General features: G+C 41.8%; 1 protein-coding gene and 1 long non-coding RNA gene across 12 annotated transcripts in view; one reads left to right on the top strand and one right to left on the bottom strand.

The window, feature by feature from the left end:
• LOC308191586 overlaps positions 1-4,806 on the bottom strand; it is a 67,366-nt gene extending 62,560 nt beyond the window's left edge. Inside the window, exon 1 of the long non-coding RNA XR_013948147.1 lies at positions 4,672-4,806. This is a non-coding gene — a long non-coding RNA (uncharacterized lncRNA). The remainder of the gene's footprint in view (positions 1-4,671) is intronic.
• Positions 4,032-17,274, top strand: part of ADGRB3 (adhesion G protein-coupled receptor B3) — a 470,566-nt gene continuing 457,323 nt past the window's right edge. For 2 of the 11 annotated variants that reach the window (XM_080584113.1, XM_080584109.1), the window contains exons 1-3: positions 4,864-5,161; positions 5,328-5,414; positions 7,892-8,660. In XM_080584113.1, the coding sequence (XP_080440239.1) occupies positions 7,907-8,660 (754 nt within the window). In that variant the 5' untranslated portion in view covers positions 4,864-5,161; positions 5,328-5,414; positions 7,892-7,906. Of the gene's footprint in view, positions 5,162-5,264; positions 5,415-6,050; positions 6,208-7,891; positions 8,661-17,274 lie in introns of those variants that run through there. The other 9 variants (XM_080584112.1, XM_080584107.1, XR_013948143.1 and 6 more) reach the window with 7 other exon arrangements.

Genomic DNA, 17,274 nt, shown 5'->3' with positions numbered 1-17,274 from the left:
TTCTGCACTTCCCTTGGAAGTGTTCAGGGGTCACTGTCTGAGGCATGGATGCTGCACAAGCCTCAGATGTACTTCAGACCCCTTTGGTCCATGCTCCTACTGTCAGTATTTCATGAATTTAACTGTTTCTAGCCCAGTAACTGGGAGTGAATCATAATATCAAAATATTTAAACTAGCAGAATTTCAAAGTTTTTGTAAAAATCTTTACAGAGAAAGCCATATAAAGAATGAAAATACTGAAGCAAGCAAAAAATAGTTGACGTTTTCAACTTAAAAATTGTCAGTCAAACAAAGGTTTGTTTGAAATTTGGAAGAGGACATTATTTTCTCATTAAAAATCAGCTTTTCAAAGGAAAACCAATACTTTCTCTGTTTTTTTTACAATTTTTAAATAGAAGCATTTAACCACCCCTACCCATCAGTTATGCTATATATTCTTGAGCACCATCTACTGGTGCTGCATTATTAATTAACTATTTATGAAAATATAAAGCACTTTAATAAAATTCCAATCTCATTGTAATTCTCTTGCTCTTAAAAAGAAATTTAAAATTGATAAAACAGAATATAACCTAAGGGCCTTCCACATCTGAGCAAATTAAGATGTGGGGAACAGATCTGTGCCCCGATCACACATCGGTGAGCTAAGAGGCTTCATAAATATAGCACTTGACTCTTACCTGTTACTTGACTCTATAGCCACACTTGTTTCCATTTTTGTGCATAATAAGATGACATCTAAGTCCATAACTGTCTACATCTAGCTGTAGTCAATTAAGCATATGATAATAATATGATAATAGAGAATGATAATAGAGAATTAAACTACAAAATTAAGGGAATTTAGATAAATTATTTGTTGAAAAGCCTTCAGTGAGTTCAATGTTGGAGATAAACTATCTTTTATTTGCTCATAGAACTGCAGGTTGCAAGAGTGACCTTGACTTGGAAAGATTTCCCCGCAAGCTGACAAGTGGTTAAGTCAGAGAACAGTCCATTTTTCAAAGCCATTTGCTTTAAGCTGTGGCTTCCCTTATACAATTTGCAGCAAAAATCTCAATGAATTATAATTCGAGTTATAATTTTGTTGAATTTTGTGCTATGTTCTCTAAAACCTGGACTGAAATCACTCAGTTACTGTGACTGAGGTACCAAAGATCTTAAACTGCTACTGTGGGTGGGAAGAGAGAAAGAGAGAAAGAGAGAAAGAGAGAAAGAGAGAAAGAGCGAAAGAGAGAGAGAGAGAGAGAGAGAAAGAAAGAAAGAAAGAAAGAAAGAAAGAAAGAAAGAAAGAAAGAAAGAAAGAAAGAAAGAGAGAAAGAGAGAAAGAGAGAAAGAGAGAAAGAGAGAAAGAGAGAAAGAGAGAAAGAGAGAAAGAGAGAAAGAAAGAAAGAAAGAAAGAAAGAAAGAAAGAAAGAAAGAAAGAAAGAAAGAAAGAAAGAAAGAAAGAAAGAAAATGAGGAAAAAGCAACTAAACAAACCCTTTAATTTATTCCATCCAGCATATTACATTTAGTAAGCAGCATTTTTTTCCCACCAATACAGAGATTACTTAAAAATATTACTCTCCACCCTCGTTCCTAGTTTGGATTGAGCCCAACCTTTCTGAAACAATCACATCCAGTCTAGAAAGCAGCACTATAAATTTAGTGTTCACAATGTTGTGCCTATCCCCACCACACTACTACTGAGTGACATAACACTTATTTTAGTGCCTTGATACTTTCTTTGTAGTACAGATGGCACCACATGTGCCATGCAGTTCTGACAGTACTGCTGTGAAATAGCATGGGATTGCATTAATACCTAATTTCTAGGTTTTAACAGAGATACAGAACCTGGATCTGCTCAATATTTCTGGATGATGTGTATATATTCACTCTACATCTGCCCTATGCTAAATGTACATATAAAACAGCACCTTTCCAAACAAAAATTAGCTGCATGTCCAGTTTAAACAAATATAGTGTCATTTCTATTTATTTATATTTTATGGACATACACTGACTTTTACTTGTAGTGTATCAATAGTCCAGATTTTTGATATTTCAGATGCAGCTGCATGACACCTGGCAAACAAACTCTTTCTGAAGTTGGCCTCAGTTCAAGGAGGCAGGCACATACAAGTGGACCATCAGTATTTAACAAATGGTATATCTTATTTTAGAACTAGCTCCAGCAATTAAAAACTACACCGTTCAGGTCTCATGGCAACAAATCTTGAAAAGAAATCTGCAGAGTGCTCTGTGCCTCCATCTCTCTGTTCTTCAGCTCACAGAGTTAACTTGAGTATGACTTGCGCAACTCCCAGCCTTTTCCTTGCTTGCAGACGAGGCCAGCCCTTCCAAATTCCACTCCAGCATTGCCATGTCTTCACAAAAACTAAAGTGGAAGTTAATCACAGGGTCAGGATACCCAGTAAGTTGTTTAAGACAATAGTTTACCATACACCATGTATTAATTTTCATCTCCACTTGCAAATAAAAAAATCTACAAGTTGTCAGTGCTGCAGGAAATGGGTGAAAGAGTTCACTCAGGGTGGCTTCTCCCTATGACTTACCCTCATGTTCTTCTTTTACAATGAAGGGAGTAAAAAGGTATTTAAATACTGCCTTGTATGTACACCTTCGATTTGTTCTGCTCATACCAACTTGTCAATGAACTGAACTACTTTTGAAGTATTTCAAGCAACACAATGATCATCCAGAGATCATACAGAGTATCACTGAACATGAGAGAGTATGATCATCTCTGAGCCATAAATGGTTCAGTTTTCATTGCACTGTATTTGCTGGGCATAGATCATGCACATTTCTCAGTTTCCTTGTACTGAGTAGATTTTTTTTTTGTTTGTTTTATTTTGACAACAGGGACATGAATTCTTTTTGTTTGTAAAAGCTAGCAAGGATGTGGTTTACAGCTTGTACCTATGGAAAACACAGTAAAAAGGTATAACCGTTCTTTCATTTACTTTGGCCAGAAGTGGTTTGTGACCAGCAATACCTCTGATCAGAATTTGTGCAGCGTGTAATTGTGATCATAAAAGCTCCGTATTACTGGAATTCAAACCTTTACGGGGCTGAGGGGGCAGAAAACTCTCGGCTTTGAGGAACGGATGGCTTGGACGCTGCCCAGAACTTCAAACTCTCGTTCCATCGGGGTGGGAGGGAGGGGGCCGCCAAACCCAGGCGTGCAGCGGTGTTTCTCGTGAACTTTGGGAGGGCGGGCTTGTCGCAGGGAGCCGGCCACATCGCCTCGGCAGGGCTTTGTTCTCCCTGTCGAGTGGCAGCGGCGGGAGCGGGCAGCCGCCAGGCCGCGGTCTGCCCGCTGACTGACAGCAGCATTTATTAAAATGTCATCCCCTAATTTCCACACCGGATATCTGCTGTCGCGAGCGCTGACCCGACCCCTCGGAGAGCCCGACTCGCCCTGGGGAGCGGGAGAGACGCAGCCGAAAGGGAGGGGGGAGAAAAATGCATATTCAAACCTCCTCGGCTACACCCAAATAATCGGGGTGGGGGGGGGGGGCATTCACAGCGGAAAGGCACCTTCCGCGGAGCTCCCCCGTCTGTCGCTCCCCCCCTGACCCCCCTTGCCGCTACCGATGCCCTGCAGCCGCTGCCTCCTCACAAACTTCGCTGGCAGCCCCCCGGGGGGGGGGGGGGGGGGCAGCGCCTCTCTCACGACGGGGACCCGGACCAGGTCCCCCCCTTTGCTGCGGGGTCCCCCGGGTCCCCCCCCGCCGCCCCCTGCCCTGCCCGCGCCCCCGCTGGACGGCGGCGGCCGGGGGAAGGACCGCGACCCGGCCGCAGCCTCCTCCTCCTCTCTCCGTCAGGGAACAAATACGGCGTTAATTGCAGCCTCGCTGAGAAAATTGCCATTGTTCCAGTCAAAGGCGGGCGGCACATTGAAAGGGTTTTTCCTCGGGAGCGCCGTGGCGGTTAATCTGCAGCGCGGAGCCAAAGTGACAGCTCGCGGGGCTGCGACGGAGGGGGGAGGTTGGGGCCGGGGGGAGAGGGGGGGAGGGGGGATGCTTTTAAAGAAAAAACAAGAGGAAGGAGATCAAGTGCGGTCTTCCCGCCCCTCCACACTCCTGCCATCCTTTCCCCGTTTCCCCAGCGGCGTCAGCCGAGGCCCCCAAAAAATCCCTCCCCGGCGCAGTCAGCGCCGCTCCCGGGACGCGCTGGGTGCCGAGCGGCCCTGACGTGCCAGACGCCGGGGGCCGGGAGGGGCGCCTGGCACACTCACACACACACACTCACTCACACTCACACACACTCACACCCGCGCGGAGCGGTGCGCAGGGGCGCGCGCACGCCGCCGCCCCGGGAGAGCGAGGCGGGGGGGGGGGACGGGGGTGTTGCGCGCACGGGTACGCGCACACAGCCGGCGGCCCCCACGGAGGCTGGCTGGCTGGCTGGCTCGCACACACAGACACGCGCGCGCACACACGCGCGCACACGCAGCGGCAGAGCCGCGCTCCCGCTCCCTCCGCGCTCCCCTGCGCGGCCGGCGTTCGCACCGCTCGCTTCCCGACATCGGCAGCCGAGGAACCCCCCCCCCCCTCCCCCTCCCCGCCGCTGTCCGGCCCTTAGTGCCCGAGAGGGGAGGAGGAGGAGGGAGGCAAGAGGAATAAGTCCACCAGTACCAACAACAACAACAAAACCCACCAACAAATCTGCACTAGCGCCTGAGTCCTCCTCCTCTCAGACCGTCGCCTGCCTGGCATCGCCGCTCATCGGGCTGCTGTGCTGAGACTTTGTTTCAAGTAAAAAAAAAAAAAAAAAAAAAAAAAAGAAAAAAAAATCCATCGCTTGCTCAGCCACTTCCATTTTTCCCCCCCTGCAGTCTCGCTGGTTTGAGGTTGTGTTTTTTTTTTTTTTCTTTTTTTTTTTTTTTCCTTCATGTGGTTGGATTTGGTGGATCCGGAGCCAAAGCTGCTTTTTTCCCTCGGTGGGGTGTGCGTGTGCCGTGCGGGGGTTTTCTCGCCGCGTTTTTTATCTTCTGCTGCTTTTTTTAATCTTGGTTTTGAACCTGAGCCGGGGAAAATGGGAAACGGTGCTTCCGACAGAAGGGGAATCTCTCCATCACTGTTGTTGGGACGTGTGCCTGTGGTGCTAGTCTTTTAGAGAAATAGCCTGACAGCTTTCGGAGTGGAAGGTAAGGGTGCCCGGGGCATTTCCATTTCCCATTTCCAGGGATTACGACTGGAGAGCTTTTAGCTTGGGATTCCGGGGAGGAGGCGGCGGAGGAGGGGGACAGGCTGTTGCTGAAGGATAGAGAGAGAGAGACAGCACATACAAAATGATCTCTGCATTTACTTCAGCGCTGCAGTTCAAAAGTTAGAGAAGTCCGTTTGGCGACAGGTCTGCTTCCCCGAGAGTAATTTCCAGCGAGACGAAGAAAACCTGAGGTTTGTGCACGATTGGGGTAATTTTATTGGGGGGTGGGGTGGGGGGGAGATGTTAGGTTAATAGGAAGTTAAAATAAGAGGAGTCAGTGGGTCTTCTGCTGGGGAAAAAATAAGTGGAGTGATGGCGCCGTCTATGTTCGGCTAAACTACAGTGTCACCTAGAAAATCAGTTTGGGGAATATCCAAACTAAACGCCCGTTTGCTTTTCAGCAGAAAAGGGTTCCCCCCCTTCCCAAACGAGAAACCTTAAGCCTCTGTGGCCGTCCTTTAACTCCATCCTCCATGGAAAAGGAAGATTTTATTTAATCTGGGTGCCTAATCCTTTCGGCGAGCAGCTTCCCTCTTGTATTTAGCACTATTGCAAACTAAATGAAATGCTGCCAGCACATTCGATTCGAATGTGTGTGCATGTGTAATACACCGAGGGAGAGGGAGATTAAGACAAAATTGCCTATCAGTAGCTTTGTATGAACAAACACATAACTAAAATGAGGGCTATCTGATTACGTTTCTTCACAGAAAACAGCCTAGCACTGCAGACGTCTTTATTTTTCTAATTTCATAGAGGATGAGAAAAGTCAGAGGCTTTTTCCTTTTCAAATTAAAAAGCAACTAAGGCCCCTTTTTGCTTTCCAGATTATAAAATTAATCCTTTTTCATGGGTGGAATTCCTAATTTAGACACTTATTGTCACATTGGCTTTCAACGCCTACACCATCCTGAATAACACTGCGCAGAACTGCAATGCCTGCAAAGTGCTTCAGAAAAGGGGAAATTGTTTCCAGAATTCCCTGTAAGTTTCTATTTTTTTAAACCTTAAATGCTGTACTGACCCTATTTGGAGAAGGAGGACCATGTTATTCATTGAGATGGATGCTCAGAAAGAGAAAATCTGACCGTGTGGATAGAACTGGCAGCAGCTCTGCTTTTTTTTTTTTTTTTTTTTTTAACCGCAGCTATAAAGAGGGTTAGAGTTGGTGCTGCTTTGCCCATTTCAAGATTCAGAGTTTGAATTGTAATCTAAGAGATACGAAAATCTCTTCAAGGGAGCTTAATCTGGTGATTTGCTGTGTGTTACGCAATGGGAGACAGAAGATGCCATGCTGTTTGGTGAGGAGATGAAAAGCTAGGCAAAGACACATATCAAAACTCAGTAACAGTGTGTGTGTGTGTATGTCTGCCTCTGCTTACAGAGCAACAGTGGAAGAGACTGAAATCCAGAGTTTTGAAATTAGCTTGGCATCACTTCTGCCTACTTGCCTTTGAAAGCAGAAGGTGAAAAGCTACTTATTTGTAAGGGATAACTCAAAGGTTAATGCTGAAAATGTTCAATTTGATTTTTTTTTGGATAACATTACGGAGGTAAATATAACTTAATGTTCACTTTATTAACCTAGGCCACTGTTAAGAAAACAGAGCTCTAGAGGAGGCTGTAGCGGTTGACAGGTGCAGTAAAACAGCTTTATTTGGTGATACTAGCAGAGAAAATGTAATATATCATCATTCAAGCACACATCTGCAAAGCCCAGGAGCTAATCAGACAGTACAAGATATTCAGAGTAAGAGGGCAAGTAAGAGACCCAGTACAGTGCAATAGGTGCAGAGGTCCTACTATAGCACTGCAAGCTATATAGAGCTAATGGTTGTAGACACTAATATAGTGGTCCATTTCATATATCCTAAGAGGTTGTAGCACATTTGAATTACTATCTTAAAATGCTGGCACTTAGTGGTGGTGTCAGACCACCACTAGTTTCATCTGTCTGTCTTTGTTTCTTTCTCTGATACTCTCAACATTTTATTAATATATTAATCTTAGTATTTCCTTCCTGGGATTTATTTTTATAAAGACCTCTGTATGCCAGGTGGCCACTGCAAATGCATGTAGACATATGGAAGATAATATTCCATCTGTAACAAATACTGTTTGGGCTTTTAAAAATTATGGCTGTAATTCTTCACTGTTACTTCCCAGACTTAATAGAAAAATAATACATAACAGCAGATGCTACCGGCTTTCTTGATCTATTCTGGTGAAATTCTCCATGTGCACATTGTACGTGCACAGATATGAATATAGCAAGCTACTTATTTGCTTTTTGAATAAATAAATAAATTGTCCTGCTCTTAGTCTGTCGGGTAAGGCGTCTAAATTTTTACCTAAGTTGAGCAGTTCTAGTCCACGCCATGATGACTACAGCCTAGACAGGAGAGGACATTCCTATTAATAATCTAATGATTTTTTTTTTTTTAATTTGAGTGTAGAAGATTGGTCTGTCGCGATGGCCACGCGATGGCGCTGTTCACACAGCAGCAAAGCGTTCCCTTGTGTTATAAAATAAAAATTACCTGCCCTTCTTTCTGAAACGGGCTCTAACTGCAAGCTTGGAAACAGCTGGCTCGAATATTGGAAGGAGTTTGGTTTTCAATGCGTGAAGAATTCTACTTGCATTTTCATTTCATTTCATCTCCTGCAGGCCAAATGACATAGGATGAAGGCTGTTCGTAATTTGCTGATTTATATATTTTCCACCTATCTACTGGTTATGTTTGGATTTAATGCTGCCCAAGACTTCTGGTGTTCCACGCTGGTGAAGGGGGTCATTTATGGATCGTATTCTGTAAGTGAAATGTTTCCTAAAAACTTCACAAACTGCACTTGGACACTGGAAAATCCAGATCCGACCAAATATAGTATTTACCTGAAATTTTCCAAAAAGGACTTCAGCTGCTCCAACTTTTCCCTCTTGGCTTATCAGTTTGATCATTTTTCCCATGAAAAAATAAAGGATCTTTTAAAAAATAACCACTCTATAATGCAGCTCTGCGATTCCAAGAATGCTTTTGTATTTCTGCAGTATGATAAGAATTTTATTCAGATACGCCGCGTCTATCCTATCGATTTCCTAGGATTACACAAAAAAGAAGAAGACCAAAAATCCTTCTTTGAGTTTTTGGTGTTGAACAAGGTGAGCCCGAGCCAGTTTGGGTGCCATGTGTTATGCACTTGGTTAGAGAGCTGCTTGAAATCCGAGAACGGGAGAACCGAGTCCTGTGGGATCATGTATACAAAATGCACCTGCCCTCAGCATTTGGGAGAATGGGGAATAGATGACCAGTCCCTGGTGTTGCTCAATAATGTGGTGCTGCCCCTCAATGAGCAGACAGAGGGCTGCTTGACCCAGGAGCTGCAAACCACCCAGGTCTGCAACCTCACCAGAGAAGCCAAACGGCCTCCAAAAGAAGGTAGGTGCTTCTTGGGGGGGGTGTTGGGGGGGGGGGGTGGGGTGCGGGGGGGGGCTGAATCCCACACTGGTGTGTAGGTCCTGTTGCCGTCTCTCTTTGATACTCACATTCATTTGACTTGCTCTTCACTGCGGCTTGCCTCCAGACAAGGTGAAAGGGCTGGAAATGATGTACACTCCCTCTGGGCAAGGAGGGATGCATTCTCATTTCTAAACTGGTCTAGCCTTCAGCATCATGTTCTGCTGAGCAGTACAGAAACTCCTCATATGTAGATTCCCTCTGTTTTCAGCCCTCACAGTAATGCCCACAGGTGATGAGCCAGGAATCACTCACCATCTCTTTACTGCTGCACTCAACTACAAAATCTTGATGAGATCCCTTGACTTTGCAAGGAAAATGTTTCCAAAGGCATGTGGGCATCCTGAGTAGAACACCCAGAGATTTGCCATGGTCAGGACACCTGGTCCCAACTGTGACAGACTTAAAAACAATCTATAAAACAAACGTGGTTCTCCAGGGCAAGCCCTCTGCCCGTGATGCCTAGAGATACAAACCACCATGCACCGTCAGCACATGCTTCTTTGACTTGACAGACCTGCAGGCTGCTGCTGTGCCCCTTTCCCAGGAGGTGTCAACTTCAGGAGATGAAGGCTTTGCATCTCACAGCAATACTAGTGGGGTGGGTGGATGTGTCAGTCCTGACAGCTGCTTCATGTCCCCATTGGAAAAGGTGGGTTGTGGAAGGGTGGGAAGCCAGGAATCCAGCAATTAGAGTGGCAGCCCACTGTCTCTCTGCTTTACACCTCCTGCTTTGGCTTCCTGATGTTTTGGAGAGGTCTGGGGGTGATTTTAGGAAGGGTGCAGAGGGGACCAGAGGGTGGGAAAGCATAGGTTGAACACAAATTGGGGGTTCTTATGTGCTACCTATGGATGTGGGGGTGCTTCAGAGCAGCCATGCAGGGCAGAGAGGAGGTCCTTGCCCCTGCGGCAAGGGATAAATCATCCAGCCCAGGGTGTTGCATTTTCATGCAGGAAATGTTCCCACTCTTCTTGTTTTCTGCATAGCCACAAAGCTCCCAGTCTGTGGTGAGGCAGCGCCAAGCTCCCAGCCCCCCTAATAGAAGTGGCTTTGTGGAGGAATGTAACATTGACACGTTGTTAGGAGAGGATTTTCTTTAAGGGCAGCCAAGCCCCAGTGCTGTGGGAGAAGAAAAGCTGAACTTGCTCCAGCTGCCGCGGTGCCAGCGGCCGCGGGCAGGGCCGGGGGGTGGGGAGGGGGACAGGGGACACTTTTGGTGTTCTGCAGGTCTCTCCACACACCCAACAGCTCGGAGCCAGGGAAACGGAGCCATCTGAAATGACAGGGAAGCTCCCCTCCCGTAAACTCCCAGAGAAGCCTGCGCAGCGGCAGGGATGCTATTTAACATCGTTTAGAGCTAATTAGTGCCCTGGGAGGCGGAGGCAGCTCCGGCCTCGGCGCCGGGCTCTGCCCGCGGAGGCCCCGGCGAGCAGCTCCCGCAGGGGCCGAGGCGCGTCCCCGGGGATGCTGAGGTGCCACCCCGCCGCTGGGGACAGGGGACACAGCGGGGAGCACAGGCCGCCGAGGTCCCTTCGTAGCTCTCCCGAAAATAGGCTGGGTTCCAGGGGATGTGTGTCTCCCGTGTAAAACACCCACTTTCTGCCCTTAGCAGAGAGGACAGAGAATGCTTAGGGCAAATATTGCATTTTTTTTTTTTTTCGTAAATTTTGAAACACATTTGCAACGTATTTTCTTTCCGGTCTCAGTCACATTTTAATTCTTGCCCTAATTGCGGTTCTCCCTGGATATTTCCTTGACAAACAGCATTGTTAGAGTGGGTGAAAATTTTATTCTTTAGGTGAAAGGTATTCTTCATTTGTTTTGCCACAGTACTTCTTATTTTAGAGTGTGTGTGTGTGCGGCTAAGAATTTTAACAATAATAGAATTATTTAAATGTTTTATTTAATTACTCCATGCACTTGGAAATTGTTCATCTGACTGTTACTGAAAGTTAAAATCAGTTAGCAAATTAAGCTTCACGGTCCTTCTCAGTAGCAGTATGCTTTGTCTTCCAGTTCAGTGTTTGAAGCATTTTTTTGTCTTTCCTACAGAAGGTTAACAAGCTGCAAGAGAGGTGTGTTCATTCCTTTTCTGTTCACAGATTCATATTTATCAAGCATGTCGGTCAGTGTGTTTGTTTGTATAAAGCTGGCTTGTGGTTCAGTTGGAGGCTTTATTGAGGGATCAAAATGTAGAATATTCCTACCACAAACATGATGCAATTCATCAATTGTGTCAGCAAACATTTAGGCAAGAAATGGAAAAGTTCCTTTCATGGGCAATCTGGTTCGAGTTAGATCAGCACAGGTAGTGAAAATAAGGGTGACCATTATCAGAGAGAGGTTTCGCGTTGTTAGTATTCATTAGCGCTAAATGAAAGTGCAGTTTTATTAGCATCAGTTGAGTTTTGAAGAGAACTACCGTATCATTGTTGCCTACCACTTTGAGAGAGCTCTGGACTTGGTGAGACTGTATTTTAAGAATTTGTGCATTACTTTGAGGTTTGGTACTGACATTGCCTAGCAATGGCTTTCGGAAAGGAATTGCAAAGACCTGACAGCTTTCTTACAAGATTGTGCATACTCTCCCATCCTTCAGATTTGCTTTCATCATGCTTGACTACATGAAATACAAAATCTTTCCCCAAAACTATTTCCAGCTCCCTTCAAGAACCATAATGTAAATAGAGAACATTTAGATTAAAGCCTACTGCTTCCTTTTTGAACCTCTGAAGATTTTTGTAATTTTGAATATGAAAAATGGCTTAGGAAAATGGATGAAAGACAGTATTTTTCCTTTTCAAAAATTTGCAGCATTTTACAAAAGATGTGACAAGTACACAAAGGATGATTGTGTTTCTAAAAGTGCTGAAGAGTGTTGAACAATAAAAGGAACTAGGTCAAAAAAGGAAACTGTAACCATTTTTTTTTTTTTTAATAAAATGGTTTGGAAATATGGAGCTTAACCAGTATGTCTTCCATAGGCAGATCGTCACTGGTGTCACTGATTAAAGCAATATTGAAAATCACCACGTTTTCACTAAGACCCAGTTTCATTGTATCTTGATGCTTTTCCATAGTCTTACATCTGAGATGCTTAGCTTGGATCAAAGCACTAGCAAAAAGATCTCAGTGAAGTCTCAGGCAGGGGCCTGAATTTAAGAGCTTAAGGGTATTTGTCCTCTTGATCTTCAGTGCTGTGACTGAAGTATCTCATGAAGTTTCTGTCAATATGACAGGGCTCAGGTCCAACTTTTGTGGACCTGTAAGCCTTTGTATGTAGTCAATCCATATATTTTTATGAATGATGTAATAAGAATGCAAAAATGTATTTTCTCATTGTGACCACTACAAAGCAATATTTTTTTTTTTAGTTTTTTTTTTTTATGTAATGGTTTACTTAGACAGAAACTTTATTTTGGAGTTTTCTGTTATAAAACAATATAAATATTTATTTTGTCCTATTACATTCATCAGCAGAAGAAAAGGAGAGGGGAGAAATTCACATTAATTAAGTCTTGGTAACTGGAGTTCCAGATGTAATTTTGTGTATCATGTTCATTCATCATTATTATTATTATTATTATTAATAATAATAATAATAATAATGGAATGTGACATTGTTCTACTTTGTCATAAATTCTAATCGCTTGGCATCTCAGCATTTGGCAACTGTTGGGTTTTTGTTTGTTTGTTTCTAATTTCAGACCTGAAAGCAACAGGGATCTCTCACCAGATTTACTATTTATGTCCCTTTAATACAATAATTCGTGATATATTGTTGAATAAGAGTAAGATGCAAATAGTATTGTGAAATTTTCATGGCATATATGCATTTATTTATATGTCATTCTGTGAATGCCCAACTCTTATTGCACACATTTAAGATGAATTTATAATATTCATCACATACCCAGAGATGACTAGATGGCTGAGTAGGTTAGACATCCCTCATCAGAAAATCATATGCTGTAGTAGCATGTCATAGCATGGCTTTATCAGAGGATTTAAACTGTTAAATCAATGCAGGATTTGTCTGGGAAGATCAAAAATTACAAAATGGAGTCTAACATCCTCACAGAGATATTTAAAATTTAGTGCGTTAACAACTATTTAATACTAAAGTGAAAAAAAAAAAAAACACCTAGACAATATCCATCACATTAGGAAAAAAAATAGCTTTGCTTCCAATTTTTTTAAAAAATAAAAATTCATAAAATTAAAAAAAATTTTGGTTAGTAAATATGTTTGGTTATGTATATATGTCTGAATTGTAATTTCTTTGGTATCACAGTTTATATCAGTACTTCTCACTCTAAGAAGATGGCATATTATTTATTTTGGGAGGAAATGTCAGCCTACTGCAAGAGTTTGCCCTGCCTTCAGTGATATCACAGGTGTATTATATAGGATATGAACACTGGTTTTCCATAAGCTCAATCATAAATCTTTGTTGACTTCAATGAAATAGCATGCTAGAAGCTGCTTTGTAACCTAAACGGTGATCTAGATTCACCAAGGCACCGTTTTTTAACTTGAATTAAACCTCTATTTATGTGCATTATTGCACATCAAACATCATGGACACCTGTTCTCAGTTGGGGACAAATGCTACTAAAGACTTCCACTTTAAGATCACTGGATCTAAATAGAAGACGATGATAAAGAATGGGGAATACATATATATATATATATATAAAATAATAAAAAGTGTTGAGACTGAAGACAAAAAATATCTGAATTAGGAACAGAATTCCTGAATGAGGAACAGCACTTGCTGCTGGTTCCTGTGAGCAAAAACTCAATAGCACCAAGTCCTGTACCACCAAATATTTCAGACAAGTCAGGTCTTCTTCTTTGTTTGCTTTTGTCATACGAGTAAGCCATTCTTTTTTTCCTCAAATACTTTTATTACAATTTGTCTGGCTGGGCAGAATACCCAATGGCTTTACAGCACTTTAGACCTGTCCCTGAGTGTATTTTTGACTAATGTGTAAGTGTTCACATGTAGAACAGTCATTAACAGCTGTTAATGGTGATTCTGTTTACACAGTAGGATTTTAGTTATTACGTCTCAGTGACATTACATGGAATTATATTATGACATAATGGAAGTACTGCATTTCTTATTTTGTAGTGTTTTTACCTATGCATATATATTTTATATATGTATATAACATATTGATTCTGTGGTCTATTACACATTCTTTTTAAAACAATTTATCCTCTCCTGTTTAGAGCTATCCATATTGCTGTTTTGTTTAGTTTTCTGCTTGCAAAAGCATAGGAAAATGTGCTTTGTGTGTTGGTATACACAGAGGAATATTCAGAGGAGACTTTCTTTTTCTCTTCTTTGGGAATTAATTTTATGAAGTTCGTTCAGTTGGGTTTTATCAAAGGATTCCAACTCAAAGTTGTAGTCTTCAAATCGAAGTTTAGCTGCTCATTTATAAATATGCAGTAATTGTAATAAAACAAAGGTCACTGCAGAATTCCATTGAGCATTATTTGCATTCACTGTTAACAAGAAATATAAAATGCTCTTTAGGATAGAGAAAGTTATACATGATATAAAATACAAATTTACAAATTATGCATCATTGATACATGAATATTTCAGAGTTAGAGCCCTTTATGCTAGTTAAATCTCAACAGGAAGACAGTCAATTTTTTCAGTTTTTCTCAGTTTTGTTAATCTGTAAGTTACAAATAAAGTTTATATCAAATTAATGACGATTTTTTTTTTCTGATGGACTAGCCACATCAGAATTAATTAAACTAATGTATAATAACTGTGTATGAGATTACTGTTGTTACTTTACTCTTCAATGGACAAATTATTGTCCTTAATAAAAGCAAATTCCTAATGTTATAAATATAATTCAGTCTAAATAAAAATTAGATTAGAGCCCACAGAATAGATGTGAAACAGTGATACAATGTGTTCTTTCTATTAATTGCAAATTATTTCACAATTTATATTAATTCTTTCATTTCAGGTTTCTTATGCTTCTTTCTGTTTAGTTTTAGTTTTGAATGCATCCTTGACCCTGGGTAGAGTGAAACACATGCACTGAAAAAAAAGTGCTATTTTGTAACTGCTTGCTGCCTTCTTGTCTCTTCTTTTAGCTGATAGTCTCTTAATGTATTTCCCTTCAGTTTCTGTGGTTTTTGTTCTTCGTTATCTGAAGGTGAAGGAAGACATATAGTATAGTCAGATTAGCATCCTTGGTGTGTGTAGTTGAAATTTGGAAGCAAGCTGTTTTATAGTTATTCAGTTCAAATTTTATTTATATCTACCTGAAATGAAAAACAAACATACAAATAAATAAAACACAACATAAAAAATAAAATTTGAATGACATTCGTTTTTTGGTAGCTTGATAGAAAAATGGTAACAATGGGCCTTTTTGGCAAGTTTTCCACAATGCTTTCTTTTAATTCATCAGTAAATGTAAAACTGTTTGGCTGTTGGCTTTGGTGCCTATTGTTCATCATGTATTAATTGTTCAGATATCAATTATGCAGAGACACCATTTATTTATAGTATGGTTTATATCTTTCATCTATCGCTGGTAGTTGTGTCTTTAAACAGATTCACTGAAGGATGATGGGGGGTTGAAGGATCAAGAGAGCAATTCTCCAGCTCCTAGCTATAGAAAATGAACCAAACTTCTTTTCTAACTATAGTTGGAAATACCTTTTGTTATGAGGGAATATGTTCAGCCTTGCCTCCACTGAGGTATATTACTACAAGTTGCTTGTGTCAATTTGAGACCTGCTGAGGCTTCTGAGATGGCTCTGTCTTCATTCCTTTCCCTTTGCTGAACTGTTTCAGCACAAGCCAAACAGAAAATTATTCAGCTATGGTTTTTGTTTTTTTGTTTGTGTAGTGGTATTTTTGTTTGTTTGTTTGGGGGGGGGGGGGCATCACGGGTTGTTATTGTTTGCTTTGTTTGTTTTGTTTTACTCTTCTTGTTAGGTGAACTTGATGTTGGGTGAGTGTGCTACAGTGGCCCAGCAGAGCCTCCATCAGTATCAAAAAGTGACATGAGAAAGAGCTGGAAAGGAAAAGCTCTGCTGGTGTAGCCGGGTTTAGGTTAGTTTAGGCCCCCCAAAATATTTTATCAAAAAAGCAGTCAAAAAACGTCACTCTTGTCCATTCTCTTGCATTTGTTAGCAGCCAGTTGCACAATTCTATATTTCTAGGCAAATATATCAGGTTCAGTTACAGTATTACCAATGGATCCTTCAAAATAGCATCCAAGATATGTGTTCAACCAGAGCTTCCCACTGAGCACTAAAGAGTTGTGCAAATTGCTGTGAAAGTATGCACAGAGTGCCCAGAGATGATTCTGCGAAGCCCTTGAAACTCATTCCTGTAGTGCAGCTGGAAAGGGTTTAAACTATAGATTAGAAAATCGGGGAACTGAATTCGTGCTATTTATTCTTGTGAAGGAATAGTGTTGCCCATGCTTCATGTAAGAAGAGAACTTTTTTTCCTTAAAGGATTTTGGAAAATATTAAATCTTAAGATTTCACGTGGAATCTTTCTTTGAATCCTAAATGGTTCGCTTTTCTCACACATTTTTTGCTTTTCTCATGTATGAATATGTCCTTTGCAGTCCCTTCTGTTAATGTGCACATAGAGGAGGTGAATTGTCTGCAAAGCTGGGCACTTCAGCTTGAACAATGAGTTATGCTTTTATCTTTGGAAATGTTTTGTTTGTTCTGCAGCATTGGCTGCTGTCTTCACTGATTGGCACACATACAGGTGCTCCATACTGCTAGGTTTGAAGGCTGATGGATGTGCTTCATACAGATGAAGGAAAGGAGGAAAAAGATTCAGCACTGCAGGAATAATATGAGTACAGAGTTTAATCCAGCTGGTCGTGTCTCCACCAAATGTCTAGGAAGTCACTTACAATACAGAGTATCATGATTTTGCTGTCCTTGGGGGGGAAGAGGGTTCCAAGGCTGGGATAACAGCCAGTCCCAGCACCTGGTAAAGTTGTGGCAGTTATGTATAGGGCCACAGGGCTTCAGCTGATTATGCTATTATTTGGGTTCATAAATCCAATAAATATGAAGCTAAATGCTTGAAGGAGAATTACAAACAGAAGAAAAGTTTGATAATTATTGTCCTGGGAGCAATGTAATATACTTAAACATAATTGAAGCAAGGCCTGGAACCTATGCTTTCCTGTTGTGCAAATGAATGTTCAAATTATTGCATATCTCTTTAGTCCAATGAATATGTAATTAATCCACAAAAATCACTGCAGCTTCAGATTTGGGAAAAAATCAAGATTATTCCCATTCCTTGACCAGACAAACCTTCTGAGAACCAGAGCCACTGAGTCCAGATTGCTGCAGGTGCTTCAGCTGATTACAGGGTGATCAGCTCAGGGTTAGTAGTAGATTGTAAAAGGATGGTTCCATCTTTGACTGTGGTTCATACAAAGTTTGGTCAAGTAGAAGCCCACCTTTTAGATTAGACCCTACTGCTAAATAGGTGGAAGTGACTCTCCAGAG

The sequence above is a fragment of the Anser brachyrhynchus genome, assembly GCF_964034855.1.
Source record: "Anser brachyrhynchus genome assembly, chromosome: 3".
Taxonomy (NCBI): domain Eukaryota; kingdom Metazoa; phylum Chordata; class Aves; order Anseriformes; family Anatidae; genus Anser; species Anser brachyrhynchus.
This window is presented reverse-complemented; position numbering and strand designations above follow the sequence as displayed.